This window comes from Uloborus diversus, chromosome 2 (genome assembly GCF_026930045.1).
Source record: "Uloborus diversus isolate 005 chromosome 2, Udiv.v.3.1, whole genome shotgun sequence".
NCBI classification, from domain to species: domain Eukaryota; kingdom Metazoa; phylum Arthropoda; class Arachnida; order Araneae; family Uloboridae; genus Uloborus; species Uloborus diversus.
This window is the reverse complement of record NC_072732.1, coordinates 28,113,920-28,133,567: the sequence shown is the minus strand read 5'-3', so window position 1 is coordinate 28,133,567 and position 19,648 is coordinate 28,113,920. Positions and strand designations below refer to the sequence as shown.

General features: G+C 32.1%; 1 protein-coding gene across 1 annotated transcript in view; it reads left to right on the top strand.

The window, feature by feature from the left end:
* Nucleotides 1–19,648, top strand: part of LOC129217792 (calcium/calmodulin-dependent protein kinase type II alpha chain) — a 384,326-nt gene that overhangs the window by 324,107 nt on the left and 40,571 nt on the right. The window contains exons 8-12 of the mRNA XM_054852134.1: nt 557–640; nt 4,629–4,723; nt 7,459–7,581; nt 10,611–10,694; nt 15,691–15,733. Of these exons, the coding sequence (XP_054708109.1) occupies nt 557–640; nt 4,629–4,723; nt 7,459–7,581; nt 10,611–10,694; nt 15,691–15,733 (429 nt within the window). The remainder of the gene's footprint in view (nt 1–556; nt 641–4,628; nt 4,724–7,458; nt 7,582–10,610; nt 10,695–15,690; nt 15,734–19,648) is intronic.

Here is a 19,648-nt window from a genome sequence, read left to right as displayed (position 1 = left end):
TAGTCGGTACACAGTCATAAGACATTTTCATTTTTTCCAAACAGTATTTGATATTTAATTAGGGACTTTTAATATGAATTAAAACTGTTACATTACTAGTAATTTTATTAATATGAAATACAATTAAAAAAGGAATATTATAATACTTTGTCATATTAATGATGTATTAATGCATCATAAAAGTATAGTACATAACTTTTTGGTTATGTTTAATAATAAGTGAACAATATTACTATGATATAAATTTTGTATTGAAAATACTGTGGTTGAAAAAATAAATATCGATAATATCAAAATATCATGATAATTTCAAAATAAATATCGGGTATATATCGTGATATATATTGACTGATATATATCAACAGCTCCTGATGTTAGGTGATCCTTTCTCCACATGATCTTTTCTAAGTTAACACAGAAGTTTTTAACATGCTTTTGCATATTTAATTAATTGTTCATATTAATTACTAGGAACTAGTATCAGTTGGTTTTTCAATGTTCTATATAAGTTTTTAGTTTTCATTTTAGAATTTATAAAAATACAATTTATTTACAGGCTTTGCCGGTACACCTGGTTACTTATCTCCTGAGGTTCTCAAGAAAGATCCATATGGAAAGCCTGTTGATATATGGGCCTGTGGTAAATCTTTGGCTGTAAATTTTGTATAATACTGCTTTTAATAATTTTTATTATTAGTTTCATCCACCAATTTAGATTTTTACTGGGGGAAAATGTAATACTGTATATAACATACATTCACACGTACATAAACACAAAACTTTCTCAAATCCAGTGCTATATTTTTTCTTTTTTCTATCATAAGCATAATCAGAGCTATACATGGAAAAATACTCATCAGTTTGCCTATCAATATTATGTGCACCAAGAATTTTCACTTTATCTGTTTCCAATCTTTCTTACATCTTTCAGAATAATTTGATTTTAAATCATCTTAATTCAGTTTCAATTTTTGCTATCCTTTTCCCATTGCAAGAGGAAAAATCCCATGAAGTAAGACATGATTTGCCAACATTGCACTCTAAATTTTGCCAATCTTCCTTAGCTCCAATAAATCCTCAGTGACATTCTTTGAGAAGTTATTGCTACATTTGTTGAATGATAATATACTATATGTGTGTCACTAAAATATTAGTTTAATGAACATGTGCATATTCTCAGAAATATTCTTTATCATTCGTTTTATTTTTGTAAGTGCTGAGTTTTCTGAACTATTAGGTTAGCTATATGCTGGAATGCACCCGATAGTGATTTTGCCGGATTTGAGATATCCAGTGTCTCTTCAGTTAGTTACTGGGTTTGGTTATCAGGCTCAACAGTTGCTTTCAGTTAACCTTACAAGTTCTTTTTTTTTTTCGTAATGCTGTTTCAAAATTGTAAATCAAACATGTCTCTCACATTATATCATTAAAAACATATTAAATACATTTAAAGATCATTTTTAAAACCACCTCTGTATTTTAGTGTATAGTGTCCTGTAGTATTACTGCATAAATTCAATAAATGGCTGAGATGTTCACATTTCGAGTGTGGTGGTTACGGTGAACCGACAGGGATGCCCAACTAAATGCTTAGGGTCAGTGCTTAACTGTCCCTGAAATCCCATTTGTCCGAGGAACTCCCCAACATCTAAAACAGATGAACCATAAAAATGGTAGATGTAGGGGACTTTGGGGTGTCAAGTCATGTAGTATTACTGCATGGGTAAAATAAAACAAAAAAATGATGTGTTTTATTTGTGCAAATTTTTTTCAAAGGAAACAAACTTCAAACAAAAAATATTTCAGTATACAATAGACCCTTGTTTTACGCGGGGGTTACGTTCCACGGAAATGCCGCGAAATTGAGACCTTTATGGTAATGTTAAAATGGGGATTAGGTTCCGTAGATTAAAAAAAATACTTCTTTCTAGTGTTGACTAATTGTATAATAAGTTTAATGTGTACTTATATCGACTTTTATGCACAACGTGCATAAAGAAAACATAAACTAATTTTGTGTTCTGTTTATAAAGAAGAGCTGGCTATGATAGTCTTTTGGCAGTCATTAAGAATTTTTCCCTGTAATTCTTTGCAGAGCATTAACACATCCATGATCACTTGCAACATTTCCATGATAGAATCTTTCTTCACTAACAAATCAGAAAGATCATTTCTATTGTCTAGGAATGGCTCAAAATTTTCAATGGGAACGTTTTTAGTTGTTTGTCACCGAAGTCGGAATCTTCGTTGGTTTTGGCCTCCTTTGTCCCTCTTAAGAGCTCTTCTTCCAGTGAGTTCGGAACTGTGTGAGTTTAATAACTTTACTTCTGGAAAGAGCTCTGGAACTAATCACATAAAATGTCTCCAGGGGCCCAAGTTCGGTTATCATGCCAAAATGCAGTTAATTACGTGTAATCTGCAATCTTTAGGAGTTTGGATTTTGAAGGAATGGAGAATTTTATTTGTTTGAATTGCCGCATCCGCGTAAAACCAATACTCATCCGCGTAAAATAAAATAAAGGTGTCAAATCTTTAACCACGTATAATCGAAACCATGTAAAATAAACCTGCGTAAAACGAGGGTCTACTGTATATCCATAGTTTAAACTTATAAATTATTGTTAACTAAAGGTTATTAAATTATTATTAACAATTGTAAACTATTGTTAACTAATTTTGGAGCTTTTCTGTTTTGGGGCTCATTTAAATGAGTGTACATGCGTGAAATACTTGCATAAAATATTTTATTGATATTATATCTAGGTTGCATAGTGGCCTTTCACAAAACAATCTGAACTTAGTTGAATTTTCTTTATTTTTAAAAAATAACTATTATGCTATCGTGCTTCCATTTAAAGGTTTTAGTTTTGCCAAACAGAATTTTTGTAAAGAGGTTTTTTTTTTTCTGTTTTGGCTGTCTATATGAATGACGTCGCACTTTTTTCAACAAATTCGACTCCCCCTCCCCTGTGTTACATTTCACTTTACCTCCTTCCCTGTCACATATTATGCTGTTTTACAAGAGCATGAAAAAATAAAAAATGCGAGATGTCACCCCTTTCTTCTCCTTGTCATAAAATCACAATTTCATTAACCTCCTCAAAGGGTGACATTATTTCTGGAGGACCCCTTTATGCAGCTACAATTTTTGTCGTTTGTTCTTTTTTCCTGAACTAATATCTATGTTTCTCTATGTCTTAAAAGAAACTTTTGTCAAAAGAAATTGGCTGCAGACCCCATAGCACCTTGGAAATGGGTACAAAATTACTTTTTCCCCCAGTCAAGGGGCTCCCAAAGCCAGGGGTGCCCACCTGGGAGAGATCATGGTGCAGACTGTACCATTGAATTTTTAGAGGGGTGTTTTAGGGGGTACTTTTTCATTTTTGGGAGGGGGAGTGTCTTGCTCTTAAAGGGTCTTTGTAATATTTAGGGTTGTGGGCCCTTGTTCTTCAAGGGGGTGGGCACCCCTGCCAAAACACCGAACTGCCAAGCACCAGCAAGTTGACCAAGAATGACTCTGGGCCATAATAGGGGTGTGGCATTCTTTCCCCATAAAATAATGATAATATAAAAAAAGGAATATTTTTTATTTCTGTGCACACCAATGCCTTACGTCATATCCATATCCTAAGTACTGTTTCATGCTTTGCCATATGAATTTAGGTTATATCAATTGAACTTGTATCGTTAAGGTTATGCAATTGCAATTAATATAGTATCAAACTAATTAATATTAATGAAGTCAATAAAAAAATTGTGAAACATTGCTTTTTAATGCAATTAATAGTTTATATTTAATTGGAGTTTAAACTATGCTAAAAAATACATATAAAATTCACCTTTTGTAATGTTTTCTTCACCAATTTTGGTTTTTGTCAGTTTCTGACAGTTTCTATTTTGTGAGTTTGAGCCACTCTTGACACTTTTCACAAACCACAATTTTGAGGTTAAAAACTTTTTTTTTGAGGTCAAAGTGCCAAAACTGATTGATTGTCTACCTCTACCCCATGGCTAGACTAGTCATGCTGGAGGACAACACAGCAGTATGCCATTGCTGTATAGGCCACCGAGATCCCCAGATCTAACCCCTTGTTTTTTTTTTTCTGTGCAATTTTGTTCCAAGGCAAGGTGTTTGCCTTCATTTCTAAAGAAGTAACCCATATAAGTCAAAGAAAAATAATGGAGACAACACACTGAAGGAGCAAAACACTGAAGTGGTTGATTTATTAACCATGTATACTCTGAGTGTCGCAAGACTTGAAAGATTGTATGGATATTTGTTGTGTTACTGGCAGGGTATACAGTATACATAGAACATTTATAGAAACTTCGATAATTATAGTATTATTGTCAATTAAATTTGTTAAATAAAAAAAACTACAACTTCACAGAACTGCTTTCGTTTCGTCCCATTCAATGTTGAACATACTGTGTAGTTGTATTGTATAATAGGAAGCAGTTCTTTTTAAATATGTGTGAGGTAAATTCTTCACTTGGAAAATTGAGAAATATCCTTCATTCATATTGCTTATGTATGAAAAAATCTTTCTTTAGAATTTGTGAATTCAATTTTTCTGTAAAAGAAAAAATGTTTATGTATTTATTTTTCTAATCAAAAGTATTTTCAGGTGTTATTTTGTACATATTACTTGTTGGTTATCCTCCTTTCTGGGATGAAGACCAGCACAGACTTTATGCACAAATCAAAGCTGGTGCTTATGATGTAAGTATGTCTACCGTTTAAAGGTTTTTTAAATACAAAAGTGACCACCAGCAATAACCACAAACATTAATCATGCCTTTTTTTAATAAATTTTTAGCATTAAAACTACTGTAACATAAGCCAGCAATGAATGATTGTTGTTATTTTTTTTTTCCTTTTAAAATCTCAATAAGTCGAATCTGCACTCAATTTGCTTTCATTATTTTAACACTCTTTCTTGTGGAACAAATTTCCATCTGTCTTCTAAGGGAAATAATGAGTCCCCTTAAAATGGTTAAGTCCATCTAAATACCAAAATGCTTAACACACACACACCCAAATCTAATACTTTCTTTTATATACTTCCTAAACAGAAAAAAGTAAGGTTAAGAGAAGAAAAGTTTTTCTTTAAATTTTAGATTTGAAGAGTAAAACGTTTATTAACCCTCTTCTAAAATTATACATATACATGTCTGTGTAGATCAATGGCCTTCTCTATCAACCTTGCTCATTGCAGTTTCTTCCCATAGGTTTTCCCAAATGCTACTGAAATAGTATTTTTAAATTGATTACTATGCTTTAAAATGTTTTGATCATCACACTTTTTCAAGTCAAGGTGTTAAAAGCAATAATTTTTGTGATGGCAGATGGTGATTCCCCCCCCCCCCCTCCCCTTTGTTATATTTGTACGGTAGTAAGTAAAGCTGTATTTCCATATACAAATAATTTTAAAAAGTGTGGTAAAACTGGAAGGTTAAGTGGCTATTTAAGACTTTTTACCTCATTGCTAGTAATCATTGCTTCACACAAACTATTGCACATACTCACAACACTTTTAAAGTACTTGTAATTTTTCCCAATTGGAAAAAAAAATTTTCATTCTAGATCTTGATTTTAATTAGAGATGCACCAAATACCATGTTTTGCCGAATACGGTATGCCAAATATTCAGTTAAAATTCTAACCAAAATATTCAGCCGTGCAATGAATATCTGGATAAAAAGTTTTAACTGCAATATTTATAAGTTTATTTTATGCTAATTTAAAATAGTTTGTCGATTTCATTTGAAATGGTGATAATGTTTTTGTTTTTTTTAATCTGCATACTTTTTTAAAAATCGGCAGTAAATTGACTTGACATATTTATGAACACTAAATAATATTCATTTTTTTCTTGTACATTATTTGAATAAATTTGTTATAGTAAGGTTGATACTATAGATGTTATAAGATATAAGAAAAATTGAAGTGAAATAATATTTAAATTTAACATTTTAGTGCTTTCTCCTACATTAAAGTTACTATGAATGTGATAATGGTAGTCACACTACGGTACTACAGTCATCCCTCACTTTTTCCTGCTTTGACTTTCACAGCTTCACTCTATCCTGGTTTTGTTAAATATATTCATTATCCTTTCCTAGTTGGTTCCAGAATAATAAAGTATTCCGCTGAACTGAATATTCGGTTGGTCTGCTGAATAGGCCAACCAAAGATTTGGTTCATCTCTAGTTATGATTCTAGAATAAGGGTTCTACACTTTCATTTCCATCATGGTTATTTACATGTTTAGTTTTTTTGTTAGGTATAGTAGCAGGTGCCTTAGTTGACTTTTTAGGCCCTAGTTGTAATTTTATGGAAAAAGTTTTGTTTTGTATGAAGATAATGAAAGAAGTGTGTACACTTTTCTGTGCTTTTTTTTTTTTTTTTTAGTTTCCTCATTCGATAACCTCAATGTGACCAGACGTCCCGCTTTTTGTCTTACTGTCCCGCTGCGGGAATGTCCCACTTTGTCGAAAAAGTCCCGCTTTTTTTGTTTAAATTCCGTCACACAAGAAATATAACATACAATCTGGATTTTTTAAACGCTTTTTTGATTTTTTGCTGTCAGTAAACGTAAGAACGCCATGTGAAATGTTATTCTTTAATGTTTAATACGCTGAACTACCTCCACCATGATTTCGATTGAAGAGGAGGAGCTGTTAAGCGTCAGGTGTTGGCCGCGAACGAGGGAAAATAAATTCTTTTCATTCATTGTGATTGTAACTGTTACACGTTGTATGATTATCATAATTTTACGCGATGGGTAAACGTAAATGCGTTTTGAATGACAACTTGAAAAACAAATTGACTCGCACTCAGGCGACTGAAGTCGACTGTTTGACAAAGATTGTTGAGTTTGGTTTCAGTTTGCCAGGCACAACAGCAGTTGTTGAAACAACATTTTCCTTGGTAAATAAAATTTGGACATCTGAAAAAACGCAATTATCAGTTGCCACTTTTAAAAGTCTTCTTTTAACTAAAATTAACTTTTCTTATTCATGCAAGGAATTCCTTGATTTTCTGAAAGGCAACAAGAATTTGTCCCTTAAAATTGCTTCTAACAGCAAGTATAACTGAAAATAATAATTTTGATTAATAAATTTGTTGTGTGATGCAATATTCTTTACATCAATACTATTAAATTATTTTCAACTTGAGTTCTTTATTGGTACCTTTGAGTTATTTCTTGGCATTTTTCTGTTACGTAAAAATATTAAGCCTGTGGGGAAAAAAAACTACTCTACCCCCCCCCCCCCCCCCCCGTCATGTGTCCTGATTTTTAGCTTGAAAAATCTGGTCACATTAAATAACCTGCTGTCAACAATAGTTAGAAGGAACTTAAAATATATGATTAAGTTTTTTGAGGTTTTTCATGTATTTATTAAAGAATTTTCTGTGCTTTAACATTCTGTGAATTAATGTTTTTTATATAGTACCCATCTCCAGAGTGGGATACTGTGACCCCTGAAGCAAAGAATTTAATCAACAGTATGTTAACAGTTAATCCAGCCAAGCGAATTACTGCCAGTGAAGCATTAAAACATCCTTGGATATGCGTAAGTGTTCTGCAGTTATTTCCATCATGCATGTCCGTGTTGTTTTTACAAACTTTCGGCCTGTTGATACGAGTTTTTATCACTAGGTTTCTAATTTTACAACCAAAACAAATTATACCTTTTGAAGTTTCTAGTATAAATCTATTATCTTAACCCCAAAACAAATATTCACAATAAAGACCAAAATTGTAGTGTCTTTCTTTTTGTCAATAGTAAATATTGATTCCACTACCATGTACCTGAAAATAAGACCCATTCTTACATCAGTTTCTTTTGCAAAATATATGCTAGAGCTTAATTTCAAGGGATGTCTTTTTTTTTATGCACCTTAATTGATATTTGCTCTTTGCTCAAAAAGAATTCATTCCAGTTCAAGAAATACACTTGTTCAAATTTAAAAAATAATTTATTTCTGCTCAATAGTTACAACCTCCAATTAAGAAGATCAATTCTGCATTTTTAGGATTTTAGGTCAAGTAATTGCAGGTAGTCATGGGGTTTTATTTTATATTAGAGACACTCATTTGCAATGAATTGGTCATAAATGATAAACCTACTGATATCGATATGTCTTGGCTGGAGTTGACAAGCAATAAGGGCAAAAAATTGCGATTTGGAAACATTTATAGGCCACCTAATTTGAGCCAGGGACAAGATGAGCAGATGTATCCTATTATTAGTGACATGTCCAGTAAGGGATCTCTCATCATAATGGGGGATTTCAATTTTCCGGGTATTGATTCAAATAATTTTTACTCCAGAAATGGCAGAGAAGAGGAATTTTTAACAGTAATTGGTGACCGTTTCTTAGATCAAGTTGTAACTCAGGGAACTTGAGAGGATGCGATTTGGATCTAGTTTTCTGTGATGTAGGAAGTTCTGTTCAGGGGTTATGTGTAGGGGAACATATTGGAGATAGTAATCATAACAGTGGTAAGGTTCCGGATTAAATTTGAAGCGTACAAAGATGAAAGTTTTAGGTTAGTGCCCAATTTCAGAAACACTGATTTTGTTGCACTTAGGCAGGGCTTAAAAAAAGGTATTTTCGTCAAGATTGGAAAATAGCAACGTAGATCTGCAGTGGACGGAATTTAAGGAATTAATGTTCTCTTTCCTTAGCTCTTACCTTTTCATAATCTTCAGGATTCTCCTTTAATTTTTGTTTTTCCTTTTGTTTTTTCTCATTATCTTTCTGTCTTTTTTCTGCAAACGACATACTGTTGCCCCTTTTATTCTTGCTTACATTATCCATCATTAACCTTCAACTATACAAAAGTTTTTTAAAAAAAGATAAACTACAAATCAAAATTGTAATTTAAATAAAGAGTGCTAAAATTTACATTAATCCTTTGGTTAGAGATTTCTTAAAGTTGAATTTAAAACTTAAGTAAAATAAGGATCAAATTTGTTCTGAACATTTTATTGAAATTTCGGACCACCCCCACTCAATGTTAAACTCCATAGGACAGCCAAAGTGTAATTGAGCGTACCACATAGAGGGTTAATGAGCAGATATTATTACATAAGTTTGAAAGAAAAGGAACTGTTACAGAGATTTGAGTTTAAAAATATTATAGAAAATTATCCACCACTAGCCTTCAGCAATAAAAGTTAGTTATTAGATCAAGTGTTAAAAAATTTAAAACTAAAGGGAAGAATGCAAAATTTGTATTAACCCTACGATCAATGACTATTTGGGTGAATTAAAAATTAAAGTAAAATAGGGACTCAATATTTTTCAGAAGTTTAAAATTATCTAAAATCAGAATAAAAAGTTCTCAAATAATGCTAAAAAATCAAAAAAGTTGAAAAAAATGCATTACAACTTTTAATGAGTTTTCGTTAAACTTATATAATAAAATGCTCAAAAATATGCAATGCATTTAATTAAAATTTATGCAGTAAAATTGAAAATGAAGAGTAGTATTTTATCCTCGGGCTTGTCATTATCATCTGCACATTCAAATAACTTTTGAGCTGGATGGTAATGAAGGCTTTACCTATTTCACCTCACAGAACGAAAAAAAAAATTACTCCCTCAGTAGAAGTTTTATGTACTGTGATCTAAGACTCGCCTAATATAAGCATATAAAGAGCTAAATGCACAATAAAGTTTAAAATTACTTAAAATGGTAATGACAGCAATAAATATTTTCCAACTTACCTACACAATTAAGCATAATGTATAGAATTTTCCACATAATGAAATTCTTAATTTGCCAACAATCGTAAGATGACTGCTACTAAGACTGAATGTTATTTGAGTTACCAGTGCCACATAGTGGTAATGAATGCCTGTAAAAACTGTTGGATTGTACTGTCTGTCCTTCACGAGAAAAGCTTCCGCTGTCAAGTCTGAGCCCGTCTACTGCCATAGAAACGGACTTTGTTCATCTTCTGCAAGGATTAGCAGGGAGGCTTTTAGGCGCCATTTTGCCACTCGTCTGCTCACTTTTGTGCAGTCATACGGTTTTTTCCAACATTAAGCTTCCCTTGGAAAAATGAGAAGCGCCTCTTTGCTATAGCAGTAGACAGGCGCAGACATTTCGGCGGTGGCATTTCTGGTAATGATGCAAAATGCTGGACGCATGTTTTAACTTTGCCGGAATGTATAATTGAATGCAATTGAGCAAAAAAGAAACTTTATTTAAAGTTAAAATACTTGACACATCTTAAAAATTTGTTTTGAAGACTTATTTATTTATTTATTTTTTGCTGTATAGACAGATCATTGAAAACAAAAATTCTGGTTAGGGACAGTGAATGGTAATTATATTTTAGTAGGTATTTATATAAAGCTTTCATATAAATAAGTCCAATTTAGCATTGTTGAATTCCTGTGGTAAATTTTTTTCTTTTGAAGCTGACAAATAAATAACAATAATAAAGAAATGGAAACCCACTCATTTTAAGGTTACTAGGACAAGAAATTACACATTTCTGGAGAATTGCCTTTATTTTAAATTGATTTTCAGTCTGTACTTATCATAATTCAAATGTAACTAATCTACTATGACCTTTCTTTTCAGCAACGAGAACGTGTTGCATCAACACTACATAGGCAAGAGACTGTGGAGTGCTTGAAGAAATTCAATGCTCGTCGTAAATTAAAAGTAAGTGCTGTTCTGATATTTATGTTTTTTGTTGAAATGTTGTTTTTCTGACATAAAACATGTACTTTTAAGATTTTCATAGTTGTTTATTTATTTTTATTTTATTCATTTTTACTTGTTCCAGCTTCATATGTGCTGTGTCTGTTAAACACTTTTGAATTGCCTTGTGACTAATTTCATGTTCATCATTGCTATTTTTTTACTTATTTAAATCGTATAAAGTTTATATTTGTTCACTTTTTTCACAAATAATCTATATGTTTGTCAAAGTAGGAAATGACCATAGATCTGTCATGTCTTGAATAACTTGTTCTTAGTTTGCAAATCTCAAATTTTGTTGGCAACCTTGTGTGTTGTCACCATTAATGCAGCTAAATTTGGTTCAGTTTGTCCCCCCACCCCTTCATGTTAAAAAAAAAAATGCCAACTGTACAAAATTCTTAATGTGATTTTACATAAGTGCCTGTAAAGCAACTGTTTTTTTAAATCCAGTCAAGAATTGTAAAAAATAGCTTGAAAGGCAGTCAAAAGTATTTAACTAAAAATGAATAATCACATGTAAAATAAATTAATCTTAATTGAGGATGTATCTATAAATTTGAAAATGGATGTACTCAGGCCCATCATTAGGAGGGTAGGGGCGTCAATTCCACCTTCTCCCGACTTTGAAAAATGAATTTTTTGCATATAAAGGGGTGTGGTTTTTGTTGTTTTCCGATAAAATTTGCCTTGAGTATGCACCCTTTACCCCCCCCCCTTGGAAAATTTGGAATAACATGCCTGGATATATAACCTAAAAGTCCTCCTATTAAACTTTTCAACTTGATGATTATAACAAATGATTTTATCTAGGTCTGTATTTTTCTTCACATCAGCTCAAAAAGTAACTCTTAACTGAGAAAGTGAAAAGAAAAAGAATTTAATTCACTTTTTAAAAAATATCCAGCTAAGTTGATGTCTAAGTTATCCACATTTGAATGTGTTCAATGGAATAGTAGTGTATGTGATAGATTACAGAGCAGTTTTGACCAAATAAATTGGAAATACTCTCAGATACATTGAAAATAGCGCCCCAAGAAAGAAGAAAGGTACAATCGCGAAATTTTGCATATAAGAAGAGTGACATCTGATATGCAAATGATCCAAGTTTAGTGTCCATGCGCATGACCGTATACCCTACAGCACCGGTGAAATTGGGAAAAAGGTGCTAGATAAACCAGTGCATAATATAAGATTTATAAATGTTGCGATTGCATCCGGATAGTCGGAGAACCTTAATGAGTGAAGGACGCCAGGTAGACGAGTTAGAAAGCGTTTCTCACAGTTAAGCGAGTTTGAGAGAGGTTTGATAATCAGCCAGAAAATTGCTGGCTGGTTGACGAGCCGTGTTGCTGCCAGGTGAATCGTTCGGAGTGTTCCGTTAGAAACTGTTGGAGGCAGTGGATACGAGATGGTACCCACGTGCAAAAAACCGGATCTGGAGTGACCAGGAAGACCACAAGAAAGAGGATGGAAGGATCATGAGGCAAGCGTTTGTGGATCCCACAGTGACTCGTTTCACCATACAAGCAGATGTAGGGTTAGTAGTTGTTCCCCCGAACCATTTCTAAACGTCTTGTAGAAATGAATCTGCAGTCCAAGCGCCCTTTTCTTGTACTACCTTTAACAGCAAAACATGGCAACTCTGTCTGCAATGGTGCAGAGCGATGTGGGATGTCACTGATAGGCAAAAGGTGGTGCTCAGTGATGAATCCCAATTCGTTTTGGAGTCGGAGGGTATCCGCACGGATGAGGAGGCGCCTCGAAGAAAGGTATCACACCACCCATTTTATCGCACGACACACTGCCCACACAGCGAGCATAGTGGTCTGGGTGGCTATAGCCTATGATAGCTGACCCACTCTAGTTGTGGTACATGGAACCTTCATGGGCCAGCATTATGTTAATGACATTCTGCAACCACATCTAGGACCATTCCTAAATGGCCTCCCAGGAGCAATTTTCCAGCAAGATAATGCTTGCCCGCACACAGCTACAGCTAATCAAGACTTCTTATGTCTGTTTGAGACTCTTCTATGGCCAGCCCACTTTCCCGACTTGTCCCCTATAGAGCATTTATGGGATCAGCTGAAATGCCAGATGTCGCTGTGCTACTCTGTGCAAGATTTGGAAGTGGCTGTTAAAAATTTGGGGGTCCATCGACCTCAGAACAATATCAGACGTTTAATTAGCTCAATGTCGGACCGTATTGCGGCATGTATTGCAGCAAAAGAGGATCCAACGCGCTATTGAAGTAGCACTGTATTTATCTCATTTCTTAGCCTGTATTTGTTTGTCTAGGTTTTGGGATCAAGTGTATCTCTCATCTGTATTATTCTGTACATTAAATTTCACTTCAATCCAATGCCTTCTTCTTGGGGCGCTATTTTTAATGTTCCTGAGTGTATTATATTGGGGATTTCTTTAATCTTTTGGTAAAACACTGAGTTACTCAAAATGACATAAAATCGACTTACTCAACTTTTCCTTTCACCACCTCACCTCAACTGAATGGGAGTTATGAAAAAGGATGAAGGAGAATATATAGACACAAACACCTGTAATCAAGCAAAAACGTATTCCACCGCGATCATATTACAATCCCACCCATTCATAGCAAAGTTGAAGGGACCAAATAAAAGTGTCGTTTACAGCTGTAATTTTGTTATAAAAATTTTTAAATAATGCACAGTAAATTCTGAAGGGAATTGAAGCTATTACGTTTTACCATGAATTTGCTATATATACAGCTTAGCAATAAGCGGATGCGATTGTAGTCAGGTTGCAGACTTTACCTATCTGACGAATGCTTATTTAAAAGGTCAAATAGTGACTAGTTTATTATACAAAAAATGTTGTGGTACAATTAAATATATAAATAAAACCTAGCCATTTTGATAGGTATTATGAAACCCACCTTTAAAAGATTTAAAAAACTATAAAATATAAAAGCAATTTCAACAGGGCTCTTACGATCTTCAAAAGTGCTTAATTTTGTTTACAAGGTCCCTTAAAGGTGCTTAATTTTGCTCAAAGGTGCTAAAAAGGGCTTATTTTTTGCTTCTAAAGTACTTAGACTTTTCAGATCAGAAAAACTACATGTGCAATATGAATAAAAATTTCAATGTTCTGACAAATTCCATTGATAGAAAAGGAGGAAGAACCTGCTAAATTTTTGAAATTAAAAAAGAAAGAGTTGCCAACTCCACCCGATTTTTGCTGGACACTCTTGATTTTCTATTGAATATTTTTCTTAACGATTTATTCCTCCCTATTGTTTAATATTGTTAACAAATTTCTTGTTAATCATTTCACTTTATATTTTTATGCATGTATTAAGTTTTTGGCGATCAATCTAATTGCTTCGCTATTACTTGCTGCAAGTTAAGTGAATTGATGGGATTTGAGACTCCCCTCTCTCACCGATTACTGTGGTACTCAAAATTCATATCTTGCAGGATTTCCCTATAATTTGCACTGTGAAATCGAAACAAAAATTTGCATTAGAAATAAAATTTGTGAGGTACTCTATGATCTTTTAATCTTGTCTTGCAGCACTGAAGGTTTTCCTTGAATATATACTGAGATCTCAACTATTTTGCATATAATTAAATCTATTCTTGTATCAAAACAGAAAATAAAGACTTGTGGTATTTCAGGCATAACAGAAAAGTTTTGAGAAGTCATGTAGATTTCTAATTCCTTTTCTCAAAAAAAAAAAAAAAAGTCCTGTTTTTGACAATTACTACTGACATACCTAGGAAATAAGGTTCCTAGAATGATATATCCTCAAACATTACTTCCTTACTTAAAATCATACTTAACATTTGGTTAAAGTCTTTGTACACCAATGATTTAATTTAGGAAATCTTATCTATTATTGGTACATGGACAGGTGTTAAAGATAAATTCATTCTCTATTTCTTTGTGCTATTTTCAGTGACACTAAAGCTATGTATTTAAAAATTGCCGAGTTAAACTCTTGTTAGCTCCAACCTGAGCAAAGTTTAGTGAAGAACAGTCATCATATTACCTCATGTACAACATTAAAGGAGCCTAAAATAAAAATAACTTATTTATTTATGCAAAAATCTGTTTGCGAGATGAAATAATATGGTAAATATATTTATGAACAAAAATAATCTCAAGATTTAATTACGATATAAAGATTTTAGCTCATAGAATTACTTTTGATTCACAGAAATGGCCAATAAGCTTTACTTTAACATTATACAATACACAACAATCTTATGTAATTACACCTGAAACAATAGCCTAAGCATTCTAAGCGCTTAACAAATGCATACTCAAAGAGAATTTTGGACCTAAACTGGCAAATCAAGCACACTCAACTGAGCTGGTAAAAACAACCAAGCTTGGTTGTAAGTAAAATAAGAAAAGAAGCAAATGATGCGAAGTGCCAACGGTTTACTTGCTCCCAGCAAATTGCATATTTTGTTGCTTGAGGTGTCATCTTGTTACAAAATTGGATTGAATAAGTTTAGAAATACAAATTAGTGTTGAAGGCACTTTTTAAAGGCAATTTTGCCAGTGGTATAGCCAAGGGTTCTGGATAATCACAAAAATGAATTAGAAAATTCAAAAATTAAGACATCTAAGTGTCCATTTTTTCAAACATAATTTTCCTACTCGTGAAAAAGAAGAAAACTAGAATTTGAATACAAGAAAATTTTGTTTAGATCCCCCCCCCCCCAAAAAAAAAGATGATATCCTGTCTACACTGAATTTAGCATAAATTCGTAATAGTTATCTGTTGGCAGATGTATAGAAGGACTAAAGATTAATTCAACTATTTAATCATCTTTATTTTTCTTAGTTCTATTTCTCTCTATTTCCTACTGTTCTTAATTTTTGTGTGAACGAAATCGACTTTAAATTAATAAATGTTTTTTTATTTTATTTTACTACATGTTTTTATCAAAAATCTACATTTCAGGGTGCCATTCTCACAACGATGTTAGCCACAAGAAATTTCTCTAGTAAGTGTTGAGTTTGTGTGACATATTAAAATATATTGTGTTAATCAATTTATAACTGTCTAAAATTATAAATTCTTATCAATACCTTACATTAACTGTTGGAAATTGCCATATGAGTATTTCTTACAATTAAAATAAATAATGTAGATGTTAATGTATCGCTTTAGCTTTTGTAAATCAAAATATATCAGTGTTTGATTTCAATATGATGTAAACTTTTTTTGTTATTACAAAAAATTATCTAGAATATTTTAGTATTTTTAACAGTATAGAAATGTGAATGTTATTTTTAAGCTCTTAAAAAAATAATGATGAACAAAGTCAGTTTTTCATGTGAATATTTTTGATAAATTTTCTAAAAAACTTCAGTATTTTTTGTGCAGAATTTTTAAATGAAATAAAGAACAGGAAATGTTTTTGAGTTCGAGCAATGTATTTCTATATCTTCTTTTTCTTTTGATTAATAGTCAACAAGACTTGAAGCCTAACTCAAGAAGTGTACTATTTTGTATTCTTTACTGTTTTCTCATTGCTACTTTTTTCTAATGAATAGTTTCATCGTGGAAGGTTTGATTTGCTCTATTACTCTATTGAGATTCAATGGTATTTTTATGAATATGATTAATAATTTTGTTTTTTATTTTATGCTTTATAATATTGATCCAAACTTCATTATGAATTCTAACTGAATAGTTAGATCTAGTTTTGTAGGGCATTTTTAATGATGCAAAACATTTTAGTTTATAAATTTCAGGTATTTATTCTGAAGTTTTACTTTCAACTTTTCATTTGTTCAGTTATGTTCTTTTATATCTTGTGCTATATTTTCATTCAAATGTAATGTCTAGAATAAATATTATAGTCAAACCTCCATATAAGATCACTTTAGGCTTCTGGAAAATGATCCAAATAAATGCTAAACACATAATGATCATTTTCCTTTCAAATTGATTAGGTTGTTGAATTTTATTAAAGCAAGTACGTTTCTAATGCTCTACCTGCATTTTGAAAAAAGACACAAAATAGAAGTAAACAATAAAGGATACTTATTATTAAAAGTTTTATTGAAGCAATGAAGGGGTTGGGATGCAAAAAAAAAAAAAAAAAGAAAAAGAAAAAAAAAATTAAAGCTAAGTGCAATTTTTTTTTTAAAATTGTTGTTATTATTATTTTATTTTGCCATTAATCATTTCTGTTCTGTACGTAAATGCGACCTATGATGTTCATGGGTCCTGTTTTTCAATTTCAATAAAACATATTCTGTGAAGAAATATTAAGTCTGTAGTGGAGAAAATTAACTATGCGGTGTCAAATGTCTTTTTGAGAGCAATCAAGTAAAATATATTTGCGATTAATAGCTAAACTGGCAAGGAGAAATATTAATACAGCAGGAATTATTTATTATAAAATAGAATATTTTGAAATGAAAATTTTTTCTCAAAATTTCTTTCTGGCATTGAACATTTTGTTCATAATTTTTATGTATAACTGCCTCGTCATAGTATATTTTTAGGAATTGTATTCAAATAAGAATTCATGGGGTTTCTTTTTTGTACTCCTACCTTTTTGTATTCCTGGTTTTTTAATAACTATTTTACCTCTACCTGTTTTTGCAAACAACCTGAATCGAATAAGCTAATCGTTTTCACAATAATGCTTTCTGTATCGAACAACAGCTTAAATTGACTGACAAAATCCAGATTTAATATGAGTAATGCTGCAGGTAAAAATTACATTACTTATATGTAAATGACATGTTCGTTGACGGGTTTAAGGGGTAAAGTTGACAGGTTTTGTACCGGATATGATATCAAAATGTAATAAGGTGTAATACCCCATCCCCTTGTGATCTTATAAGGAGGTTTGACTACATGTAGTATTGAGATTTTCTAAATTTTGATTCTGAAATAAAACTAGTTCCTTGTCATTTCATCTCTTTCACACAATTGTTATGCTTGCATTGGCACATGGTAAACAGTCATTTCTCGAGGTAAATAGCACCTGATTATCCTGCTTTTATAGGCTTTAGATGGCAGGCTCGTTTTACCTCGTTGCACCTTGCTTTTTTGTAAATAAATGTTTTTCTATTTTTTCAAACATATTCAAATTTATGAAACGTCTTTATTTATGGTTATAGACGAATGCTCTGGTGTTAGATTTTCTTTGTTATTACTTTTGGCTTGTCTTGCTCCTAGAAATTATCATGTTTATAATTTGAGAATATTTTGATGGGATACATAAAGTGATTGTTCTTATTTTTTTGAGTATATATACAGTCCACTTATGGCGATCAAATCTCTGGGGGGTTGTTAAAAACAGCCTGTTAAAGAAATTTTGAAGCGTAATTTATATTTATAATTTTTGAACGTAATTGCATATATCAAATGTGTCATACCGATTCATTTAAAAAATGTGCTTCAAATTATTACTTATTGAAAAGATAACCTATCGTCGACTTCTCACATCGTTTTTTGGTGTAGTTGCTTTTTGATCACCCCCAAACCCATTGACAAACGCAATACTAAATTAAGTGTAAAATTATCAATAGTTAAACATACATAAAATTCCTTAAAAGAAATGGTGTAGGGATTTGAAAAATAAGTGACATCCTAGTTATTCAAACAATTCATACTTCATACACTAGATAAGACATTAATTTGAAGCACTGTTCAAGTAGTCTCAAAAATTTATTTCATTACTTACTCTTATAACAGTTAAAATTATTTAAACTGCTTCATTTGCACTTTCCAGTCTCTAAAATGTTAATACTTGATTGTGTAGTTAAACTGAATTGTTCTAACTTTGTAAGAAACTCCAGTTTTAAATTTGAAAAAAAAAAATCAGATTTCTCATACTACATTTTTTTCCCATTACAAGTGGTGCAGAAAGAGAGAGAGAGAGAGAGAGAGAGAGTATACCTTTTTTTTCTTGTGCTAAACAAATTAGCAGTAGAAGTAAGACAAAAGCAAGCAACAGCGAAAGAACTTCTAAAATACAATTTTTTTTATTAAATACTTAGCAAGATAGGAAATATTTGAATCACAAAAAATTATCTCAAACAATATTAATTTTTTATGCAAGCTTTAGCAAGGAGCAGTGGCGTAGCTACAGCGTTTGCCACCCTTTCGTTGTGAAATAGCCAATACATTAAATTGTCAGTGGTGTTTTAATTAAAACTAGAAATTTACTTGAAGAAAAAAGACGAAATTAATTTTTATATACTTGCAAAAGAAAAAAAAGGAGGGGATATAAGGGACTACTTGGAGAAAATTCCTTAATTTAAGTTAGAAAAATCGCAATTTTAGGCAATTTTTAGTAAAGAGGGGAAGGGGCGGGTAGGGTTTGCTCCTGATTTTTTTTCAAAACTGAAACCACTTTTAGTGTTTCTTTGTTGATGTTAGAGGATTGGTGTGCACTGCAAGACAATTTTCCGAAATCAAAGTTTTAAAATGCAGCTTAGCTACTTTGGAGAGCTTAAGAGAATTGGTAATGGTTGAAGACTCAATTCGAAGCACTAAAATATAAAATTTTAGGCTATCTTTGGCAATGCAATTGCATGTGTTGCAACTCAATTGTAGGCGTTAGGGAAGATATTAATGCTGAAGTTTCTTACTGAAATATATTAAAAATTGAAATCAATTTTAAGGGTATCCTTGGTGGTTTGGTGGAATGGGGAAGTTTTAGGTTCTTTCTTTGGAAATTTTTCATTCTAGGCTATCTTTGGTGAGGTTAAAAGGTTCCATAACACCTAACGGCACCAAAAATGTGAAGCCAGGCGGCTCTCTCATAAAAAAATTTCGTAATTGAAGCCTGACTTTAGGCCTTGTTTGATAATGTTAGGAGCAAGAGGGGGCAGAATTAGGTCTCCTTCTCAAAATCTTTCTTAAACCTGAAGTTCATTTTAGGCTATCTTTG